At 39.6% G+C, this 22,486-nt stretch overlaps 1 protein-coding gene across 4 annotated transcripts in view; it reads left to right on the forward strand.

Annotated features, from left to right (window-relative positions):
• The window catches only part of SLC10A7 (solute carrier family 10 member 7), a 277,847-nt gene extending 260,783 nt beyond the window's left edge, over nucleotides 1-17,064 (forward strand). For 2 of the 4 annotated variants that reach the window (XM_023227260.1, XM_023227264.1), the window contains 3 exons: nucleotides 12,197-12,342; nucleotides 14,124-14,234; nucleotides 14,539-17,064. In XM_023227260.1, the coding sequence (XP_023083028.1) occupies nucleotides 12,197-12,342; nucleotides 14,124-14,207 (230 nt within the window). In that variant the 3' untranslated portion in view covers nucleotides 14,208-14,234; nucleotides 14,539-17,064. The remainder of the gene's footprint in view (nucleotides 1-12,196; nucleotides 12,343-14,123; nucleotides 14,235-14,538) is intronic. The other 2 variants (XM_023227265.1, XM_023227269.1) reach the window with 1 other exon arrangement.
• The last annotated feature ends 5,422 nt before the right edge of the window (nucleotides 17,065-22,486 follow it).

Raw genomic sequence — 22,486 nt, forward strand, 5'->3', positions numbered from 1 at the left:
AGACCTGTAGACACCCAAACTTGCAAGTCTGTATTCTTCTCCTATCCCACAAGGTTGAAGTGAACATTAAATCAGAAAGTAGATGTGAAGACACTTGGAAGTATTAGAAGAAGAGTATGGCAGTTATTTGGTACCTCCCATGTGCTGGGCACTGCATTAGGCACTTAATTTGCCTTATTAATGCATGTCATCTTTACAATAGCCCTGCACAATAGCTGTGATTGTCCAAACTAGAAAACCCAGCCTCAGAGAGGTCAAATTACTCACCCCAGTTCACGTACATAGCAGAGCCAGCACACCGTGGCTGAATTGTCTACCTCCAGAGTCCTCTGACTCCACCGCAATACCAGACCTGGCTCTTTAACCTGGCTCACATTAGAATCACCTGGGAGCTGTGCAGTACTAGTGAGGTCAGGACCCTCCCCAACACCTGTTAACTCAATCTATCAGGATAGGCCCAGGCAGCTTAGGTTTTGGAAGCTACCCAGGTGATTGTAATGTGTGGCGGAAGCTGAGAACCACTGCATTTAGACTTGTTTACTCTGTATGCATTTATGCTCTCCTAGGTTCCAAAAAGAATGTGAGATGGGTTATACCTACCCATTGGTTACCAAACTGACCATTCATGTACTAATTCTGAACACCAGAATTAGTTGTGCCATAATTAGATATGTTAAATATTCAGAATAGAAAACAGGAGAATAGAAAAACATCATTATTTTCAGAAGTGACTTCCAGGGTTTTTTAAATTTCTTCTGCCTAGAAGTCTTCTAAATGAGGTCTTAACAGCCAAGTGTTTGTAATTATTGAGAATAAATAAAGGCCAAGAGTAGATTATCAGGACATCATCTAGGTTAGATAAACCACAGAAACCTGAGTCAACCTTTTTAAGCGACACGGATCTAAGAACAAACAAGTCTGGTTTTTAATCCCCAAATCAAAACTGCCTTGTTCTTTTATGTCAGAAGAAATCTCTTCTGAGGCTTTGGTTCAACATAAACACAGTACCATGAAAAGGAAGATTACCGCTGGCAGATAATTAAAGGTCATGTTGACAAAGCAAAACAAAATGTATATTAAAAATCGTTAATGTGCATTTGGGTCACAACCTACTCACATTTACTTTTTAACTAATATTTGGAAGCCTTCTGAAAGTTCCAATGTCTAAAGATGAAATTATCAATGCAGCCTTTTAGGTAAAACTACATCTAGGTTGTGGGCAGTGGCAGAGTCAACGAAAGCACATGTCACACCATCCAGCTTCTCTTTGCATCAGACTCAATAGGTTCAAGTGTTTTTCTTCATTTATATAAAAATACATCTAAAATACTCTGTAAAATTGGACAACAGTTCCAGAGCCAGTCAGAAGGGGCCAGTTCTGTGTTGGTGACTATGTTAAATATATTCTTTTGACCTTGCATTATTTTTGTCATAATGAAATTCTTATTCTATTTTTGATGTTTTCACATCCTGTGAGTATGAACATTAGCCAGATTGTCTCTTTAGAAGACTAAACAACTCTTCATTCACGGCCTAGAAAATGAAAAAGTAATCTCACTACTTCCTGCTAAGTTTGTCTCCAGAAACGTGGTGACCCCTCCTGGAGGACACAGCCAGTATTTGAACAAAGCCTTCATGGCTCAGTTCTTTAATTCTTTCTTGAATTCCCTGTTTGCTAATTACTCCTACAATGCTGTCAGACAGGTGAGGGTGTACCTGATCTTCTGAGGCAGAAACCTTCAATTGGTAGAGTTAAATTTTTCATTGTCAGCATCTGGTGAGTCGGCTCAGGCCTTTCATTAAACATCTTTTCCAATCAGAACATACCTGTTTCAAAACAGAAGTAACACCAGCTGCTCATTTTGGTCTCTTCTTGCATCTTTATTTACATAAAACTTTCAGCAAAGTGATGGGGTTACAGCCTGGGTAATTGAAGACTAAAACACAATTTTTAATTTTCCTAATGACCTAAAAATGGTCATCAACCAGCGTTTATTCAAAGCAAATAAAAGCCTGCCAAGTAATAAGCATCTTTATTGAAAGGGGTATCTCTCTTGCTTTCAGACTTTTCTTGTGTAACTATTATTTTCCTTACATTTTACCCTCCATTATTCTGTCTTATTGAAAAGCACCCCTTGCACCACTTTTTTAGGGTCCCTAAGTACCCTGACAAATTCTTTTCCAGTATTTCAGGCACATAGCATGCAGAGGAGCACCGACTCTGGAGCCAGTCTGTCTATATTCACACCCCAGCTATGTCCTGATGCTAACTATGTGTGGCTTTGAGCAAATTTCTATTTACCTAATGCGTCAATTTCCTTCTCTGAAAAGTGAGGATAACAATGGTAGTTTCACTCATCATGGATGTGAGGAGTGGATGAGGTGATGCTTGTGCACTCTCAGAACAGTGCCTGGCACATAATAAGTACTGTGTAAGTATTGGCTACAGTCAGTATTCTGCCTCACCCATAACAAATGAAAATCCAAAATATCTGTGAACTCCAGATAATGGTTTCTGAAGTCCTGTGTAAGGTGTGACTCCTGGAAGACTAGAATATGAATAATGCTCTCTTTTTTCTAAAGGTCTTAGATTACTGGAAAGATCATTCCTTTCTTTTAATAATGGCCTTAGATATCAAGTTTATGACCTATCTTTGTTAATTTTCCTCCTTTTCCAGGCCTGATTCCTCTTTTTGGATAGAGGAATATTTTGGAATTCTGGTTTTGAAATATGAGGAAAGGCCAAGTCTCTTAGGAAAGTTTTACATAAACATCTATTTAACATAGCTGAATAGCTCCTGACTATATCAGAAAAGAAGTGTGAGCTTCCAGTCTTTTTAATTGTAGACAGGAAGCGGGGCAGGAGAGCAATAGGAAGGCTTGACAGGAAAGCAGTTTCCTAGTGGGTAGCAAAGAGAAGGTTTGGGTCCAGTTTGTGCAGCATGTTTGGTTGACACGTCCTGTGTGGATTTCAACATGTTCCTTTCCCTCATATGCCACCCACAGAGATAACCCTAAGACACTTTTCAGACTTCAGAGGTTGGAAACTAAAATTCCATTGATACATATGAGATACAATGGTGCAAGATTGTCCTGTTTTTCTGCCAGAACTCAAGCAAAGGGTGTTTGTCAGACATCCCAGAGGTGCTGCTGTTGGCTTTCTATTTAGCAATTTGGAAATCCTAAATCTAAGTAGATTCGGTGAACCCAACCCCAGGACGCTGAGAAAATCATTAAAGAGTTCCAATTTGCATGTATCATTTAGCCGCACCTCATTTTGGATATGATTCTTTGTATAAAAAGGGGAAAAATGTTCTCTTATGTGTCTCACAAAGCAACAGTAGAGGTTCCGATGCTGTGCTGGGGTCCTACCAAATAAGTTGGCAGTTTTTAGTTAAAAATGGAATAACACACACAAAAACAGGGAAGCAAGTAAAACATAAACCACTGGCAAGGGTAAAGCAGAACAATCTGCGTATTAAAATACCATGGAGAATTTGAGCAAAGGACCAGTCACTCAGCTGGGGGCAATGAGAGCAGGTCACATATCTGTGATCTTTTCCCCCTTCCTGGGGGACTCTGCAGAAAGTTGAGTTGCAAGCCTTTGGAAGGTTCCAGAATGGGTTTAGGGAAAGTCCTAGAATAGCCAGATTATGAACAGAGCAGAATTCTGGGGGCTGTGCAGACTAAACCTGCCTGGTCCAAAGAACCACATTGTTGGCTAGTGTAGGGGCAGCACCAGACTGATCTCACAGGCAAGTCATACCCACCAACCTGAAAGGAGGTGACCTTTCTTTTGACACCCTCTAAAAGGGAGAGAAAATTAAAATAACCAAACTGCTCACTGAATTCATTTTATCTAACATCTTTTTTCATTTGACAGTGCTGCATTTTCCCACTGCCCTCTGTGATGATCTTGGTATTGGGTGGAATTGCTCTTTGCCTAACTTTGGCATGGTGCAGTCTGTCTTGTCTCCCTATTAAATGAGTAAGAATGTAAGCTCTCATGAGGACAGGGAATTTTGATGTATTCACTGCACCTAGAAGAGTGTCTAGCACATAATGGATGAACACTTGCTATATACCAGACATTGTATATTATTTTATTCTTTATTTTTAAAAAATCCAAAAACTGACAAAGTGGTGCATTTCATACATGTTAAAACAGATTAAATAATAACTTGCCCAACCAAAGTCACACAGGTGGTAAATGGTGGACATGAGATACAAACCCAGGGCTCTCCCACTTCTGCACCAGGCTTCTTAACTGCTACACTGTTCAGCCTCAGGCACACTACTGGATATAATCAATGATAAATCTCTGCTTGGAACACAGCTATTCTTACTAGAAATTAGCTTGCTTTAGGATGGTCCTAACTGAAAGCCTTTTCTAACCAAATTCCAAAGGCCTTGTTTTACCTTATCAATGCATCATTTCATACTCTAAAAAATGTGTAATTGCCCCTTTGTTTAGTTATTTGAGATAAATCAGTGGCTGTGGGTTTGACTTTCTGTGACTATTTTGTCTCTGAAGAGAAAGTCTGTGTATGTGTGTGCATGTGTGCGTGTGTGTGTCCATGTGCACAGGCATATGTGGTGGGTAGGGGGCAAAGAGATTGGCATTTGGTGATGTCTGAAGAATGGCTGTGTTCCTCAGTAGCAACTCCCCTCCTGGGTTACACTGTGCTTAAAGGGACCATCTATACCAATAAATTTTCAAAGGCAAACATAAGCTTTTCTGAAAGATTCACTAAGGAAGAAGAAATAGAATTCAAATAACAGTGTTAGGACATTTGGATGGTAAACTTATGGATGTTTCTAACTAAGAACAAACTAAACAAAAGTGAGAAATCACCATGACAACTGAAGAGAGAAGCAACTGGATTCCAGATTTGCCAGCAGCTCTCTCCAGAACCCAGTGAAAAGCCTGAGAAAGCATTTAAATGGAAAACAAGTCATGTAAATTCAGGCGAATTAATCTCTGAAAGACAAAAAATGATCCAGGTGATTGGAGTATACTGTCTTGTGCTAAGTGGGAAAGTAAACGTAATATTAGACTTCAAAAGACACAACGGGTGTTTTCCAATATACTTTCTTGCTTACTCCATACTTCAGTACTCATTTTGAATTTTGTGTTCCTTAGTCAGTCCAGTTTCTTTCCTTCCTGCCAATATCAAATCTATTTTTGCCCTGTGAAATATAATCCTCTCCCAGAGGGATATGTGAATGCATTGTCTTTAAAGTCTAGTGAAGCAACTAGTATTTGTTCTAAATCCTATCTGTCTTTTTCAACATAGGAAACATTACTTTAGCAGCTATTCATAAATAACCAATTATTTATGTATTGAGCACCAGCCCTGTGCTTAAACGTTGCAGGAAATTAAAATAAAAATATAGTATTTTGCCTATGTTCAGGAAAAATCAAAACCTACACACAAGAAAATAATGACAACATCATCAAAGGCTAAATTATGTGATGCATCTAGAACGAGTGCCTTCATTCTTCAGAAGAATGAAGAAATCAATAGGAAAGCCACCTTCATCATGGAGGAAAATATAAGACTGAGCCTTGGTGACCCCAAAGGATTTAGGTATATGGAGAAAAATGACAATATCCAGGCAGGACTCAGCTTTAACAAAGATTAAAAAGTGCCAGCCCTGAGCCAGTGACAGCAATTGGCAAGTGAAAGTTTGGTTTAATGGAGTTAACACAGCTTAGAGATTAAAGGCAAACACACTGGGGTCCAGTTCTGCCTCCCCTGCATACCAGTGTAGGCCATTAGGCAAGGTAGTGAACTGCTCTAAACCTCAGTTTCCTCATTGTTTAATGGAAAAATTGCCACCTACTTCCTAGGGCTGTTGTAAGGCTTAAAGGAGATGATGCAGGCAGAGCCCTTAGCATGCAGTAGTGCTTACATAATGGTGGTAGTAGTGATTGTTTTTTACTGAAGTCAAATAAGTAGAGGATTTGATGAATGGGCACTGGAAAGTCATTGGAGTTCTTGGGCAGGGTACTGGCTTTAATGAATGTGGATTTGGGGAAGATTAATCTGGCTGTGATTTGTAGGATTGATGAGGGAAGAGTCTGAAGACAAGGAGTTATGTCAGAAGGCTGTAAGTGTAATCTTGGCTTAATTTTATGAGGAGCTGAATTAGGAAGATGGCAGTGAAAACTGAGGAGAAAAAGGAGTGGTAAATGAGGGAAAAACATCTATAGAATTTGGTAACCTAATGTAGAGGTGGAAAGACAAATAGAATTTGTCAAGGATGATCCCCAAACTTTGGGTTGTAGAAAAGCAGGTAAGCTAGTGACAGTAGGAGTTGCAGAGGACTGTGAGGGGCTGGAACTCACCCCTCTAATTGTGTAAAGCCAACATGGTCGAGACAAATGCTATGAGAAGGCAGTACCCAAGAAAGCAGGCACCTTGTCTGGGTTATTCTCCTGATATCCCTACCACCTAGACCAGTAACTCACACAAGACAGAAACCCAAAAAGTATTTTGTTAATGAATGAATGAATGAATGAATGAATGGTAGGAACATAGTACACCTACACAAGTAAGTAAACTCTGAACAATAATGTAAAGTAGATCATTTTTATATTGTGAACAATAGAGCAGCTTCAGTGGAAGTTAAATAAAAGTCTGTATTTAATCTAAGAAGAAAAATGTCTGTTTCTCAAGGAAAAATAAAAAACTGTCCATCTAATAGAAAGTAGTTATTATTGAAGCTTGAACACTGATACAAAGGGAATTTTTTAATTCAGAGAACATAAAATAAACATATTTAAAATAGGAAAAAAACTTGTTCTTATACATATTGTTTTATCCTTTCCATCCTGGGTATAGGATAAAAGAAAATCCTTACTTGCTTGTTAGAAGAAGAAAGCTCTTACTTGAAGTTCCTACTTGGCAGATGTCAGTTGAAAGCTCTGCTTATGGAATATGCTGCAGTGTCAAACTCTGTTGGATAATTTTAGACAAATGTGTCATGTGTGACATGGAAATATGGCATGCTGTACATTAGTGATTTCCCAAGTGTTTGGATCAGGTAGTAATGTGCTGAGAAAGTGCTCTTTATCTATCCACACAGTGTACTTGTAGAGCAATGGGGAAATGCTTTTGGTGGAAATTACTTTAGTCAGAAAAAGAATCCATTTACAATATGTGCCTTCTAACATCTTTCAGACAATGCATTGTATTAAAGAGGCATTTTTTGATTAATGTTTTATAAACATTTTTCAGCATGACAGCTTAAAGTCCCTGTAAAATTGTAAATGCGTGCATAGTGTTCACTTCCATAAAGTCAAATGCCATCTCATAAAGTCTAGTTGAATCCTGTCAACCATGGTGACACAGAATCAGTACCTGGGAGCATTAAAATTAATTTGCTTCATTTATATTACTGCAGTGATAGGAAGATGAAAAGAGTCCTATATTTAACTTTTACTTTAAAAGGAAAACTCTTTCTAGTAAGTTTGTTTGGGTGTTTTAATTATCACTATTGTTTTTTCTAATTAACAAATGTAGTAAAAGTGGAGTGATAGTCTGCACAATAACTTTATGACAGAATCTGGAAAAATACAAGTTTATTCATTCAGCACACTCCTTTTGACCACCTACCATATGCTCAATGATGAGAAGAAACCATTGCTGACCCTAAGAAGCTTACAGCTTGGTAAAGGAAATGCACGAGAAGGAGGCAATGATGATAAGGGTGGTGAAGGTGAGGTTGGAATGTCCTGGCATAGGTCAGCATGGAGTAGAAAGGATCTAAAGGCCACCTTGGGACTTTGAGGATGGCTTCCAAGAGGAAGCAACCTAAGACCTGAGGGCTAAAGGATGCAGAGGAATTGGGTGGGTCATGAACAGGTGATGAGCATCCTAGGCAGAAGGAGCTCAGGTGCAAAGGCCTAGTGGCAAGATAGAGAATGGCACGTGGCCAAGGATGGGTGAGAGGACCACAAGGTGCCCATCATGGCTGGAGCGCCCAGGTAAAAGAGCAGAGAAGTAGTGAGATTTAGAGTGAAAAAGAGTAAAAGTTTGGGGCAGGTCAAGAAGTTCTCTTATGCTCTTATGCCACAGTTTAGGGATATCTCCTGTGTGATACACTTCTGTGTGATGTGACACGATCAGATTTGCACTTTAGAATGTTCACTTTGGTCACAGAGTAGAAAATAGCTTGGACAGGACAACTCTAAAGGCAGAGAGACTGGTTTGAGACTGTGGAAGAGGTGCTCTTAAACAAAGGTGAGGGGAATGGAGGTGTGAGTGGTCACCCATGTGCCCAGTAAGTTATGGAAATGCAAGGTTAGGTCAAATCCTGCTTCCCAGTATGTCTAGCCCTTCTACAGAGTACTTGATCAGTTACATTAGTTCTAATTGAATGAATAAGTAAGCAAGTGAATTAGTAAGCAAGTGAGTGACGAGGACAAAAGAGTGGTGCATTACATAGGTTTCTGGAATAAGAGATGCAGCTGATTTTCTCTGATTTGACATGAAGAGCAAATGTTGCCGAATTCTTGGCCAGCTGACAGAAATCACAGTATGGCAAGTGCAGTGGCTTTTAGCAGGTTCTCAACCTCTCTCAACAATTGAGATGACCCCCAAGTTTCCAGCTGTTGTCCAGATAGTGCTGCTAACAGCAAAGGTGCCTTAGAGAAGAGATACTGAGTTCACCACTTCCAAATGATTGCCACCATAGCATGGAAACTCGAACACGGAAAGTGTTAACTCTCACTCTGCTTATCCCAACTTCTCTTTCTATTCTGACCTTGGAGAAACTGAAGATGTACCAAGTAGATGCTTGGGATTGAAGGGAGGGGAAGCGGGGGAGAGGTTGAAAGAAAGTAAGGAAAGAAAAGGTTGAGATAAATAGATATAGAAGAAACTCTAATAATTGAAAAGGAAAGTAGATCATTGAATGATTGAAAAGTAAGGAAAATTTTAAGTCCATAGAGCAATGGAGGAGATGCTTTTGGTGAAAGTTAGTCAGAAAAAGAATCCATTTACAATATAGGCCTGCTAACATCTTTCAGACATGCATTGTCTGAAATAAAATAAAGTTTCCTAAAACAAGTAACATATGACTCGAGTCGCTGGAGTGGGCCTCCCCCTGGCGAGTGACTGACTTGTGAATCCACCATGTGAGAGTGGCATAGAGAGGACACATGAAAGAGACTTGGACTGTGACCTTTGGGAGCTATTTTTTTCTCTGATATATTATTTTTAAACATATTTTTAACATTATTCACTTGTGGGGGTAGAGATAGGAAATTTGATTAATGACTAGCAAGAAGGTATTACAGGCACATAAGATGGTAGGGGGAAATTCCTATTTAATTTGACAAATTTCTGCCTCAGCTGTAAGTGATCTTGGATCCCTTCTCTTTTTCAAGCAAAAGGAATGACTGTCATACAAGGCAGAGTAAGAAAACGGCAACCAGAGTCCGTCAGGAAAGCAGAAATCACCCTTTGAATACAGGGAATTGTATTGTAAATAGTGTTGGAAAGCTGAAAAGAGAAATGGGCACAGTGAGGGAACAGGACAAATAAATGCAGAAAGTAGCTGGAGCTGGGGGACAAGGGGAAGAAGTTAGAATTCCCAGAACCTAGAAGCTTGGAGAAAGGCAGCAGAGCGGGTTCTTAGACATCCGAGGAATGTCACTGCCCCGCTGGTGCTGTGGCCCTCAGGGGCACGATGAGTTATAGGCTGGAACCAAGTACCCCTGCACCAGTGAAGGGGCCTGGCAGGAAGCCCAGACTGGAAATTCCTCCTCATCCTCCAGCCTTCCTCTGGGGCCCCTTGCAAGGAGCAGCTGACCAGAAGGACAGGTGTTTGAAGAGTCCCAGCTTCCTCACAAGAGCAGTGGACAGAAGGGTGTGTTTGAAGGAGAGAGATAAGAGCTGAAGAACCAGCAATGGCTGGAAGAGAACTTCCTAAAACTTGACATTAGGGTCCAAAGAAGGGAAAGATGATCTGTCCACCATAAGCTTCTTGAGGATCAAAGCTATGCCTTTGAATCAATGACTTCCTTGCCACTATTGGGGTAGCCCTAGCAGTTGCTTTTGACACATTTGAAATCACAGGGATGTGCGGGTGTGGGGAGCAGAGGAGTTTGACACCACACTGCCCCTGGAAGTGCTTCTGAGAGGTCTTCAAGGAGAATGAGTTCCGAAAGGATGGCTGGACTTCAAAGTGTTCTGCATGCCAGGCCCTCTCCCTTTTCACAGCAGCTGCAGTGCCCATGGCGTCTGGAACCGACCTTACCTGATACAAGGAACTGGAAATTCAGGTTGCCTGAACCTGAGTCGCAGTTTAGAACCTACCACTGAGAAATTTTCCTGACCACTAGGTGCTTCAGTTTCCTCATCAATATAACTTTTTGTTTACTTATTGTAGCAGCAGCATCTGGGACTGTCTCTATGGCTTCCCTTCTGAGATCACTTCAGCTTGCTGATGAATGAATGACACAGAGCCCAGATTCTTAGCTAAGAACGGACAACATAGGTGGTTTAGCCCAGCAGCCTCATATCTGGCATCAGTCCTCGAATCTGGGGTCAGAAAGTCCTGCTCTGGTCCTTTTTAGGGACAGAATATCATCATACTTCTATCACTTGCTCCCTTTAGCCTCACATTTGCTCCACTCCCATCCCCCAATGTCTTAGCATCACCTCTTTGGGCCAAGGAATGAATAATGTTTCTTGGAAACAGAAGAAGTTGTATTCAGATTTTATTTTCTCATTGTAACAGCTTTTCAAAACTATAGTATCAGACGCTGCTTTTCAGCAATAGATTTTTAAAGCTTATTTTTTTAAAAAAAGGCCCTTCGTTTTTTATATTACTATAAAGACAGAAACTGCAAAAAATCTAAGCATGTACTTTAGAAGCTCTCAGAGACTATGTTTGGGAAGAGTTAAGTGTTTTCAGTTTATGGCAATGATATGTGAGGCTGTGAAAAAGAAAGCAACCATGAAATACATTTTTGCATAAAGGTTTGAAATGTATTAGAAGGTAAAAATAATTGAAAAAGCTAAGCCTTCTTTGTTGTGTTCTAATAAAAAGTTATTTATGTGCCATCATTGTACATGGTTAGGAGCTTGGGTCCTTTTCAGAGGCTGTTATCAGAGAAACAAGAAAGCCAGGCTATTAAAGCTATTCAGTTGAAAAAGCTGATACGTACATAGCACTTATGAAGACCGCGGCTGCATTAAAGCAATTAGTAATAATAGTTAGACTGCTAGTATCTGAATTGTGTTAGTTATAGAAGCTCAAAAGTTATGCACTATAGGCAGCAGCTTATAAAATATACACACCTAGCCCTTGGTATAATAGAATAGTAGACTCATGAAGTAGTATTCATTTGAGTTCCATTAAGACATTCACTGTGGAGTTTAAACATTCAGCCCTAATTTTTTTTTTTTTTTTTTTTTTTTTTTTTGAGACAGGGTCTCACTCTGTCACCTAGGCTGGAGTGCAGTGATGTGATCTCGGCTCGCTGCAACCTCCGCCTCCCAGGTTCAAGCAATTCTTCTGCCTCAGCCTCCCGCATAGCTGAGACTACAGGCGCGTGCCACCACGCCTGGCTAATTTTTGTACTCATCTTCCATAGACCAATCTGTATGAGCCTTACCTAATGATTGTAAAGCACTTTAAGCTCCTTGGCTGAAAGGGAACATACAAATCCTTTATTAAGGTTCAGTTGACTAAAATGCCCTCCTACTTATAGCAGTGTATACCATACATTATCTTACCATATTTTTTTACTCTCAAAAGCAAGCTTTGGGACTTTGAACTGGTACCAGGCAGTTCTCCCTAAAGGCTAACAGGCTATCTCACTATTAAGCAAGAAAAGATCCAGTTTTAGCATCTCCCTCACCAATATTTTTCAGCCTTCTTAAAGCAACTCCATCACACACAGTCTGCTCTCCTCTCCTTGTTAGAGAAGCTTCTAATTTGCAGTGAGAATTATTGGTACCCTCAAATACTGACCATCTTTCCACCTTATTCTAGTTAGAACTTTAGGAAGATGTAAAGTTTTGGTGACCCATTTCAGACTTTCCCATTTCAGTTCTGTGAATAAACATGGGGAAATATGGTAATAACCTATTCCAGAGTTCTGATTTTGATGGTGTATGTCTTTAATTTGATGACAGACTGAATTTGCTTTAGGTTTCCTGTCTTCTTTGTTCAACAGGAATTCCGATGCTGAAGATCGTGTTTGCAGGCCATGAGCATCTCTCTTTAATATCTGTACCCTTGCTCATCTACCACCCAGCTCAGATCCTTCTGGGAAGTGTGTTGGTGCCAACAATCAAGTCTTGGATGGTATCAAGGCAGAAGGTGAGTCTCCAGAAAGATCTTATTTGGATCCAAGTTAGATTAAAGTGCTGTTCCTGAATCTGAACTGTTCATACACTTTAGATTTTGCTTGCATATCTTTGTTTTCAAGTACATATTTTCTTACTTAAATACAATAATAATGATGCACTGATCCATTCCAATCTGAACAGGAGGGTTAAGGTTAAAGATCTTAAATTCTTATAAAAGACAGTTGTACTTAACATGCAGTTTTTACAAGCTCTTTTTAATTCATTCATATTGAAGGGCATATTATATGGGGTAGAGGTTCAGTGAATATACTCCAAATAGATACCTGCTCCACTCCGGTGCATACCATCTTTGCCTCACTCAGTCTTTCACCTGTGTCTTACTTCACATGCCTTTCCAAATAAGATAGAACCTGGCATTTTCCAGATTGCCTGCTTTATTTTTAATTTTCCAGATATATAATAACCTATTTGTACAGCAAAGCTGCATTTGGGCATTAAAAAATAAACTTTAACTAGCAAAGAAGTCCATGCAATGTTAATTTCACCACACTTAGAATCTTGTACTTATTAGATATTTATGGATTTCATTTCCTAAATTATCAACCAAAATAAGTAAACCAGGTGATTCACAAGAAGTTTAGATGATGCATATAATGTAGTAGCATTGATAGAACTGGCTCCTTCCCAGTGACGTGGACATACCAGGACTTATTTTTGTCTACACACAAAGTAGTGACTGTTATCAGGAGATGTGTGGGAAGAAAAGACATCCAATGACAAGGCCCTGTGTCATGTTCTTAATATCCTGAAAATGGGATGGCCACAGTACCATCTATTGAGCACTGTGTGTGCTAAGCACATCCTATCCTCTACCTGGTTCAGAGGATGGATTTTGGGCCTGCCCGCCTGGGCTCAGAGCTCAGGCTGCTGGCCTTCTCATCCTGTAACCTGGGGCATACCTTACTGAGCATCCTGTAGCTCAGTTTCTGCTGACTAATGATATCTACACCCTAGGGTTGTAGAGGATTACATGGTGAGTGTTTGATAAAGCTAGCTGCCATAATTATTATCATGATTGTTCATCATTATCTACAATGATGTTCACTGCAGGCTTTGCTCTCTCCATTTTACGGGTTAGGAAATGGGCTCGGGGAGTCGAGCAGCTGGCCTGAAACCATGGGGTAGTTCAGCCAGTGCTGGAGTTAGGACTTGAACACTGGGCTGTTTGACCCCAAAATCTTTTCCCACACCATGATGACACTCCAGACAGAAGTGTAACATCACTTTTAGGTTTGCCCTAGGCCCCCAGGATCCTACCTGAGAAGTTGAGCCCATCCAATATGTTCACTAATTTGGTTATTTAACAAAATGTTAACATAAAAAAGATTCCTCTTCTACGCTGAGTACCACTCTAGGCTCTGAGCCTCCTACTCAGAGTTGGTTGTGGAGCAGTTTAGTACCTTTTTCTTTCTTTTACTATTTATCTCCTTTGAAATTTTCTATTTCCATTTATGGCTTATGTTTATCAATATGTATGCACATTGTCAGTCAGAATTTGTACATATAAATTTTGACAAAGAACGAAGGAAATTATTTGAAAATAATTTCAAAGGATTTTTTGAAAATCCTAATACTCATCAATATTATATAGCCATAGTGAACAGTAAATTAATCAGAGTGAATTTTTCTTCCAAACATGTAAAAGTTCTAGAATTTGTTCTGTAGACTAACAGAAGCATTTCCAAAAGGGAGAATAAATTGTACAATGTTGTTCATTTTTCCTTTGTGTAGAAACTACTCCAAACCAGGGGGCCACTGGCTAACTTGAATAATCCAGAAGGCTTGGAATATCTATCCATCAAATTTGGGCATTAAAATAAATACCAAGAGTCCATCCTCCAGGTATCCACGAGTGCCTCCTCTGCTTTGCACACAGTACTGACTGAGACCCAAGGCTACCCTCTAGTGCACAGGGCAACCATATGAGTAGCCAGGCCAGGTGCGGGAGGGGGAAATGACAGTCTGCTGGCCAGAGAGATGGGCAGGGAAATCTGTTTGTATCCAGAGGTTTGGATTATTGGTTTTATGATGCCATCTGGGTGGGCCTCTTCTTCCTTCTAGTAGCATAAATTATCTGGTGTTAATTGATGCTTTCACTTTGCTCATGGATACTGTCCAACTCTGAACATGTTTTCCTTCCTTGTAGGGAGTGAAGCTGACGAGGCCGACAGTATAACAAAGGAGGTGGACTTTCTGTAGCAATGTATATATGTACAGGATTGTACATACTAGCAATTCTGAAGACTTGTACTTGTGAATGTTGCCTCAATGCATATTTTATTTTTTTACATAAAAATATGATATACCTGTTTAAGTGCCTTAAAATGTATTTGACAAGAGCGTTACTTCCAAAATATGCTTTGTTGATTACTGCCAGGGGTGATACAATATTTGGGGGTTAATTTTTTTTTCCTAATGCAGGAATCAGTCATGGTAAGTGACAAAAAGCAAACATGCTTTCCCTGCAGCACCTTTGTGCAATACAACTCTATTAATAGTTACTGTAATGTTTGAAATGAGGTCACACCATCAGGAAAATGCCCTTCTGATGACAGTGAAAATTTCCAAAGTCTTATTCACGCATACTTTGATTTACTGTGTGATTCTTTTTTTCTACGACTGTGACATGCCTCTTCCTTATCAACTCAGCGGGGGTCATAGATCGAATAGATGCTGAAAAGCATAAGATATATGCATTCCTTGACATCATTTTTAAAGACATTCCTTCAAATAGTTTCCACACAGAAATTCCTCAGTCCCATTATGAGAGATTGTGGTGTTATATGTCTTAAATTTATTATAAGCTGCTTCAAAGAAAGGGCCTGAATGTTTGAGTTATGAGTGAAATTATGTGAAATTTTGAGTTAAACTCTGCGATTTGATTTTTAGGGTCTTTCAAATATATCTTAATATGTTCTTCCTCTTTATTCAATAATTTCTTTCTTACACTTACACACTCATAATAGCCAAATATGAGGCACAAAAATGTTACAATCAGTTTGAAAGCAGCAACAATTAATGGTATCCACATTCCACAACCCAGACGAAAATTTTTTTCCTGTTACACAGATGTGCTGAGCACTTTCCAGACTGCCCCTGTTAGCCAAAAGCAGCCTGTTACATCCTGGAATTAAGCACACTTAAGGCATTCGAGACAATTTATTAATGAAAATCTCCTTGGCAGATCTGACAAATGTTGGCAATATTTTTTAAAAGTTAAATCGTATTGCTCTTATGAATAAATGAAAATATAAAGGTCATAGATGCAAACAAATGTTACATATACACATTCTGTCTCACCACATGAAAAGAACATGCAAAACCATTTAATAACCAAAATATCAAGTAAAATCAGTTCCCAATTGGGCAGCAGCTTTCAAACGAGTATCCAATATTTGCTGTAACTGGACCGAAGTAGAGAGTGAAGCCACGTGTAGAACTACAGGAACACTTTTCTGTGTTTCCTCCATGCCGTCCTGTCACATCCTCTTACACATCCTGTCTTGATTTGATAGACAGTATTGGCATCCTGGGTCTCACTGAGGCCGTGCTATGTCCTCAGCAGCTGCTTTTTGTTGTTTTGTTGTTATGCCCACAACAAAAAATCATTCCTTAGAAACTTAACCAAGTTTATCTACAGTGTAAATTTATATTATTGTTACTACCAGGTCTCATCTTTTGTCAATGTCATTGAAAGAAATTTCATGTGAGTTATTCTCAGTGTGAATTTTAAGGCTAATGCCAGACCCTGCAAACATCTATGCTAACCAGGCTGTAGTATACACTGTTATAAAGAATTTTACTTGTGTCTAAAACTACAGTAATTTTGCTTAGGTAATTGTGCTTACCTATGGAGCACAGAAAGGCTCTTATGCTTTGTTCCTACAAGTTTCTTTGAATTTTGGAGTAAATGGAAATGTCTGTCTGTCATCTATCTGCCCTATCATAAAAATCTTTCTCTCTAACATTAGAATACTGGTCCCCGCCCCCAACTTATCTACCTCTATTGTCTAACACCTATAGTAGGTGTGATCATGGGATAAAATTCAACTGAAAGTGCTATGATAACATTTTATCTTTTGCTTTAAAAAATGTGTTTTGTTTTCAAATAATCTTTACGTAGTGAACTTTGGTGGCTTTAGTGATAATGTTTATGCCAATTTCTTTTTTTTTTACACAAATTCCTTGGCATATTTTTTCATAAAGAACAAAAAATAAAATCAAAATTTATTTTTAATTCATGCTTATTGGGATTTAATTATTCAGAGCTTAAGTATTTTGTTACGTTTATACACTGTAAAGCTATCTGTTTTATGCATTTATGTTGTCTAAATGTATTTATGAAAGAAATACATTAGATTATATTTATGTTTACTCATTTTTTCCACCTGGATTTTTTTTAATGGTTGTTACAAAATTTGATTTTTTAATGGGTGATAATGTTGGTATTTTCATGTGTTTTCTTAGTATTAACATTTTTGTGGGTTTTTAAAAATTCTTCCCTGTTCTGTTAAAAATTAACACACCTCTAGCTAATGTTCAGTGTTTGTTTATGCTAAATACCAAATTTTTTCAAAAGGATTGGTTAAGTAATAAAGTGGATTATTTATGATGGCTGGAAGATGAAAATAATTATATGATTAAACAAAGAAATGTTTCAGAAATCACAAAAGAAACTGTGGCTTATTTTTAACCTGATTTCAGATGGCCTTGTGATGCCTTCCAAGTGTCTTTAGATTTCTCTTGATTCATTTCAGCACCATTATATCATTTATCGTTACATATACATAAACTTCATAGTCTCCTGGGTATTTCTATGAGTACCTCCACCACACCATGGTGTTAAAATCTAGAGGTAGCCCTTTCCTTTTTATGAGAGATATTTTCTCTGCAGCAGTGTTTAGGACCAAAAGGAAAACATACGCAGCAGAAGAGACAAAATGTAGATGATGTGAATTTCAGTTTTGAGAAACAAGAATGACAAACTTTATAGTGCCATTCCCAACGCCAGTGTTTCTTTGATGAGCAAGTTACCTTGTATAGAATTTCATACCTTTGTGTTCTTGTCTTTGCTGTCTTCTTGGCATAGAAATCCTCTTCCCCTGGAAGCCAGACAAAAATGTCACCTCCTCCATGAAGCCTTCCCAAGCCAGTGCCAGACTTGCTTCCTTTGACGTGTCCTTACGTGTCCCTCAAGTCTTCTAAAACCTCTACGTAGTTTAAATTGCTGTCTCCTCCAGTGCAGTAAACATTTCTGTTTTTCTGCTGTGCCTCACAAAATGCCTGGCTCAAAGTAGTAGCCAAAAATCTGTATTGACTTTTCAGATAGTGATCTTAATAGGTAGGACATGAACCATCACAATTACAAGCACTCTTCTCTATATTGGGTATTATTAATTTATAAGGAAAACTGACTCTTTTACTACAATTCCTATTGTGAATAAACTGTGAAGCACTGCCTTGTGCTCCTCATAGGAATATATTATTTCATAGCTGTGTAAATACTAACTCTCCAAGGCAAGACTGCAGGTGTGATATGCAAGCAACTTTCATCTTGCGTGCCTTGACAGAACAATAGACCCTCAGTAATTTAAGCTAAATCAAGTTAGATCAATCTGAATTGATGAAAGCCTTATATACATAAAAAATCCAAGATTTCCTTATAGAAATTCTGATGTACTTACTTTAAAAACTAGATAAAAATTATCATCATCATTGGTTTGTATACAGACAATATATGAAAGGTCTTATAAGATTTTCTTTAACAAATCTTAGTTGCACTATAGGACAGTTTTTCTCAAATGTGAGTAAAATGCAAAACCCATTTAAAGGGAAAAAAACTTTTGTAGACTCTGGAGAACTTCTCTTCAAACCTGATTATGAGAAACTCTGTTTGAACTCTGTGTATTGAACGCTGTCACTCTAACGGTGCAGTGTGGTTGTCAACACGAGTGCAAACAAAGGCACTGAAATCACAGGGCCATGCTGAATCATAGGGTCCTCATCCAAATGACCCAAAATGGGCTCTCCCAGATCTCCACCCACTCCTGAACTCTCCAGCATCTCAAACTCCATGGCTGCTCTCTTCCATGCACTCCATCCACCCAGACATGAAATTCAGCTCCAGTTACTTGATCGCTACAGAAGTCTGAACACACTGAATGTCTGGGGATGTACAAACCTCTTTTTTTTTTTTTTTTTTCCTGAGATGGAGTCTCACTCTTGTCGCCCAGGCTGGAGTGCAGTGGAGTGATCTCGACTTACTGCAACCTCCACCTCCCGGGTTCAAGTGATCTCCTGCCTCAGCCTCCCAAGTAGCTGGGATTACAGGCACTTGCCACCATGCCTGGCTAAGTTTTGTATTTTTAGTAGAGACGGGGTTTCATCATGTTGCTCATGCCAGTCTTGAACTCCTTAGCTCAGGCAATCTGCCCACCTCAGCCTTCCAAAGTGCTAGGATTACAGGCATGAGCCACCACACCCGGCCTGGGGATGTGCAAACTTAAATGACTACTGGACATCCTGCTCCTGCCCATTTCCCAGCCACCTGCCATCTGGAATTTCTCACTGACCACCCCTCCTTCCCCAGAGGCTCCGTCCACTTTCCCTGTTACCTGCTCTCCCTGCCCACCTCCCATCTTTTCTCTTCTCTCCCCAATCCCAAAATTCACACAAGTGTAGCTAGCTCTGTTCATTCTCTAACTTTCCAAATGTGCCCCAAGATCTATTTGCAATGGCCATGGGAAGCTTGAAAAAGCCATCTTCCCCGAGATGCCTGTATAACCTGACAAGCATCATCACTTCTACTTCCCTCTCATCTAGGCGAGCACACACTTCTGAACTTGGAATGAGGCAGTATGAGGATTCAGGTATGTCCTGCACAAACTGTACCCTAAATGTCAGGGAGAGAGAAGGGAGTATTTGACTTTTAAGTACAGCAGAAAAACAAGCAAATGATATAAATGGCTAATTTATAGAAGACAAAATAAAAATGGATAATAGACATTTTAGAATATACAAACTTACCATGGATCAGAGAAATGTACATTTAAATGAGATACTATTTTTCACCTACGAAAAAGATTGACAACAAGTTTAAAGTTTCATAATATTCAAATACTGACAGAGTGTGGAAGAGGGCACTTCTGCCCTGTAGTGGGAGTATAAATGAGATGGAATGTGTGGTGGGCTATTTAACACTACTATCCAGAGCTTAAATATATGTGCCCTTCAACCCAACTCTTGCATTTCTGGGAGTCTACCCTGCAGAAATAAGTGCATAAGAGTCCATTGACAAGGATGTGTTCAGAGTATTGGTAAGACCAAAAAAACCACCCAAATTCCCCCATTCAGGGAAGTGTTTTCTTTAGAACATTTGGACCCATTTAAAGGAATAAGGGTAGACTACCTTGGAATAGCAGTATGTTGTTAAGGGAGAGGGAAAGGTAAATTTGAGGAAAAAATACACGTTTTTGAATCCTATTTTTACAGATCTGATATTTTCATTAACTAAAATGTTACATATGTATAGGGACACTACATGCTTAAAAAACATTTGGAAGGATAACTACCATTTATTGAGCTCTTCCTTTATCCCTGGTACTTTTCCAGGCACTGAACATTATCTCATTTTACCCTCACCAACTCTTATGATGTAGGCAGTAGTATCCCTGTTTTACAGATGAGAAGACTGAATCACAGACTAAGTAGCTCACCCAAAGCCACAAAATTATTAAGTAGGAGCATTTGAACAATTTGTAGACTATACTTCACAGTGGTTACTTCAAGGAAGTAGGAATGCAGAGGTGGTATATAATTTTACATTTTACTTTTATCACATTTTGGAGGGGTTATAATAAGCATGTAACACAAACTGGTGTGACCTCTCCTTCTACTTGAGGGAACAGCATAAGTCATGTCTAGGCTATCGGACTTTGTCAAGAAAAACATCTTTTTCATCATGAGAAAGAAAGAGGAAGCCTTAAGCACAACCTAGATGGGTGAAGGCAAGACAAGAATCAAGTTGTTCTACAAAGTAAGGTGAGCGGAATTTGGGGTGGGAGTAGACAGCATGGGAAGAAGGGCTGAGGCGTTCAAGAATGAAGAGAAGGGTAGAAAAAAGAGAAGTAGAAGCCTTTAGCAGTAGACTCTTTAGCAGTATGGCTGAAGACTGAAGAGGATAGACACAGGGATGTCTGATGGCGGTAATGGCAAGGGCCTCCTGAAGACAGCGACTAGATACATCCATACACGCAGAGCATTTAGGAGCAGGCCTGGCACATACTTAGTGACCTGTGTGAGTGGTGACGGTGGCGGTAGTGGCAGTGGTTGCCATCAGCAGCATTATTAGTTTAAGTTATTTGCACTTTTTGCAGTTCTAAGACACGTGTGTCCCCCCAACTTCCTCCCCACTCAAAAAAAAAATTTTTTTAATGAAAATCCGCCTCACATCAGAGCTTTTTGTTCATTTGGGAGAAAATGAAGTAAAATGTTCAGCGTCCACCAAGAGGGTATATGGAGGAGAGGAAGCAAGCATTCCAGTAATAAAGACACCAAGTCATAGGCAGGAATTCTGTGCATGAGACGATCAGAAGAATGGAAGCTCCTGGAAATTTTGGGGAAAGAATACTTCCCACAGAACATAGAATTCATTCTCAAACCATTACATCCAAATATAAGTTAATACATATTCAGATGGAATGGGGGATTGTAACGACAGTTGTTACAATTCATACTAGTTGCTCTGATTTGCAGCACTTGCCAGTTGCTGGAGTATAAATGCCCCTGCCTGGGCTGGTTTCAAGCTACCAGCACGCTTCTGCTGAAGGCAGAGTTAGGAAGAGATGTGCACCACTGGCTCTCACGAGTTGGCACAGCCAACCCCAGCATACCTCTACACGACAGGCCAGTACTAAATTTTCACTCGAATTTTTCATTTAATTCTTTCAACAACCATAGTAGGATATGGACCATTATTATCTGCATTGAACAAGTAAGGAAACCGAGGCAAAAAGTAAGTAGGGAATGCAAGCCTCACAGCTCTTTCAGTGGTGGAGTTGGGCTTCAAATTCAACTTTTCCTGACTCCAAGAGCCCACATGTCTAACCACTAAGTAGACTCCATGACAGCCTGAAAACCTCATAGTTCTTGGAAGATCTTATTTTCGCATGTGCTAAAATTCTGGAAAGTCTCAATGATTCTGAACTCCTTGAGCTCTGCAATGAAAGTTTTAATACAGGATGTTCTCTCTTCATGTGGAGTGAGTCAAAAGCCCTACAACTCAGAAATTCCAGACAGTTGGAAGGAAAGAGTTAGGGTTAGGGTTAGGGTTAGGGTTAGCTTGGGTTTCTGACATACATACCAGGTCTCATGGTTCACTGGTAGTAGAAGACAAGGTGATGAGGAAATGGACCCTGCCCTCCACCCTAGAAATGGATCATTTCCTTGTTATCTGCTATTCCAAACTTGAAATGTTTGCACCCATGTTGACTTGTGCTCACTGCTGGAAGTTCTGGACTCTGATTCTGTGTGCTCACAGAGCACTGCTGTCAGTGTGGTCTCCTGGGCTGGTTTTGCCAACATGGCTAACACTTACTCAGTTTCTTTTCCACAAATAAATGTTTACCAAGACTTCCAACTCTGGGCCCCACTGCTATTATTACTTCATGTGTGGTGCATTCTGACAATCCCCCTCCCTCTTAGCAGCTAATCTATGTCCACGCCTGCGAAGTCCTGTGCACGCCTAAGAAGGAGCCAACTGTCGCTTATAGAGTTCACTTATCTGCTTATGAAGCCAATGTGAGAATTATGTAACATTATAGGATTGTTATTAGGGTCGAATGAGATAATTCCAGCAAACAGCTTGTTACTGTGCCTGGCAAGAACTCAGTGAGTGTCAGCTATGACTGTTATTCAACAACGAATGGGCAAACCATATTGGGTGTGTGGAGTCAGAAGTGTGTTGGCAGATATCAGGCTCTATTCTGCATGACTTCTAATCTATGCAAAAGATCGATTATGGTGCCCATTAAATATTACTAATCAAGTCGGGAAGTGACCAAGGTGTGAGTGTTTACTTCATTAGTTAATGAAGA

The sequence above is a fragment of the Piliocolobus tephrosceles genome, chromosome 3 (assembly GCF_002776525.5).
Source record: "Piliocolobus tephrosceles isolate RC106 chromosome 3, ASM277652v3, whole genome shotgun sequence".
Lineage (NCBI taxonomy): Eukaryota > Metazoa > Chordata > Mammalia > Primates > Cercopithecidae > Piliocolobus > Piliocolobus tephrosceles.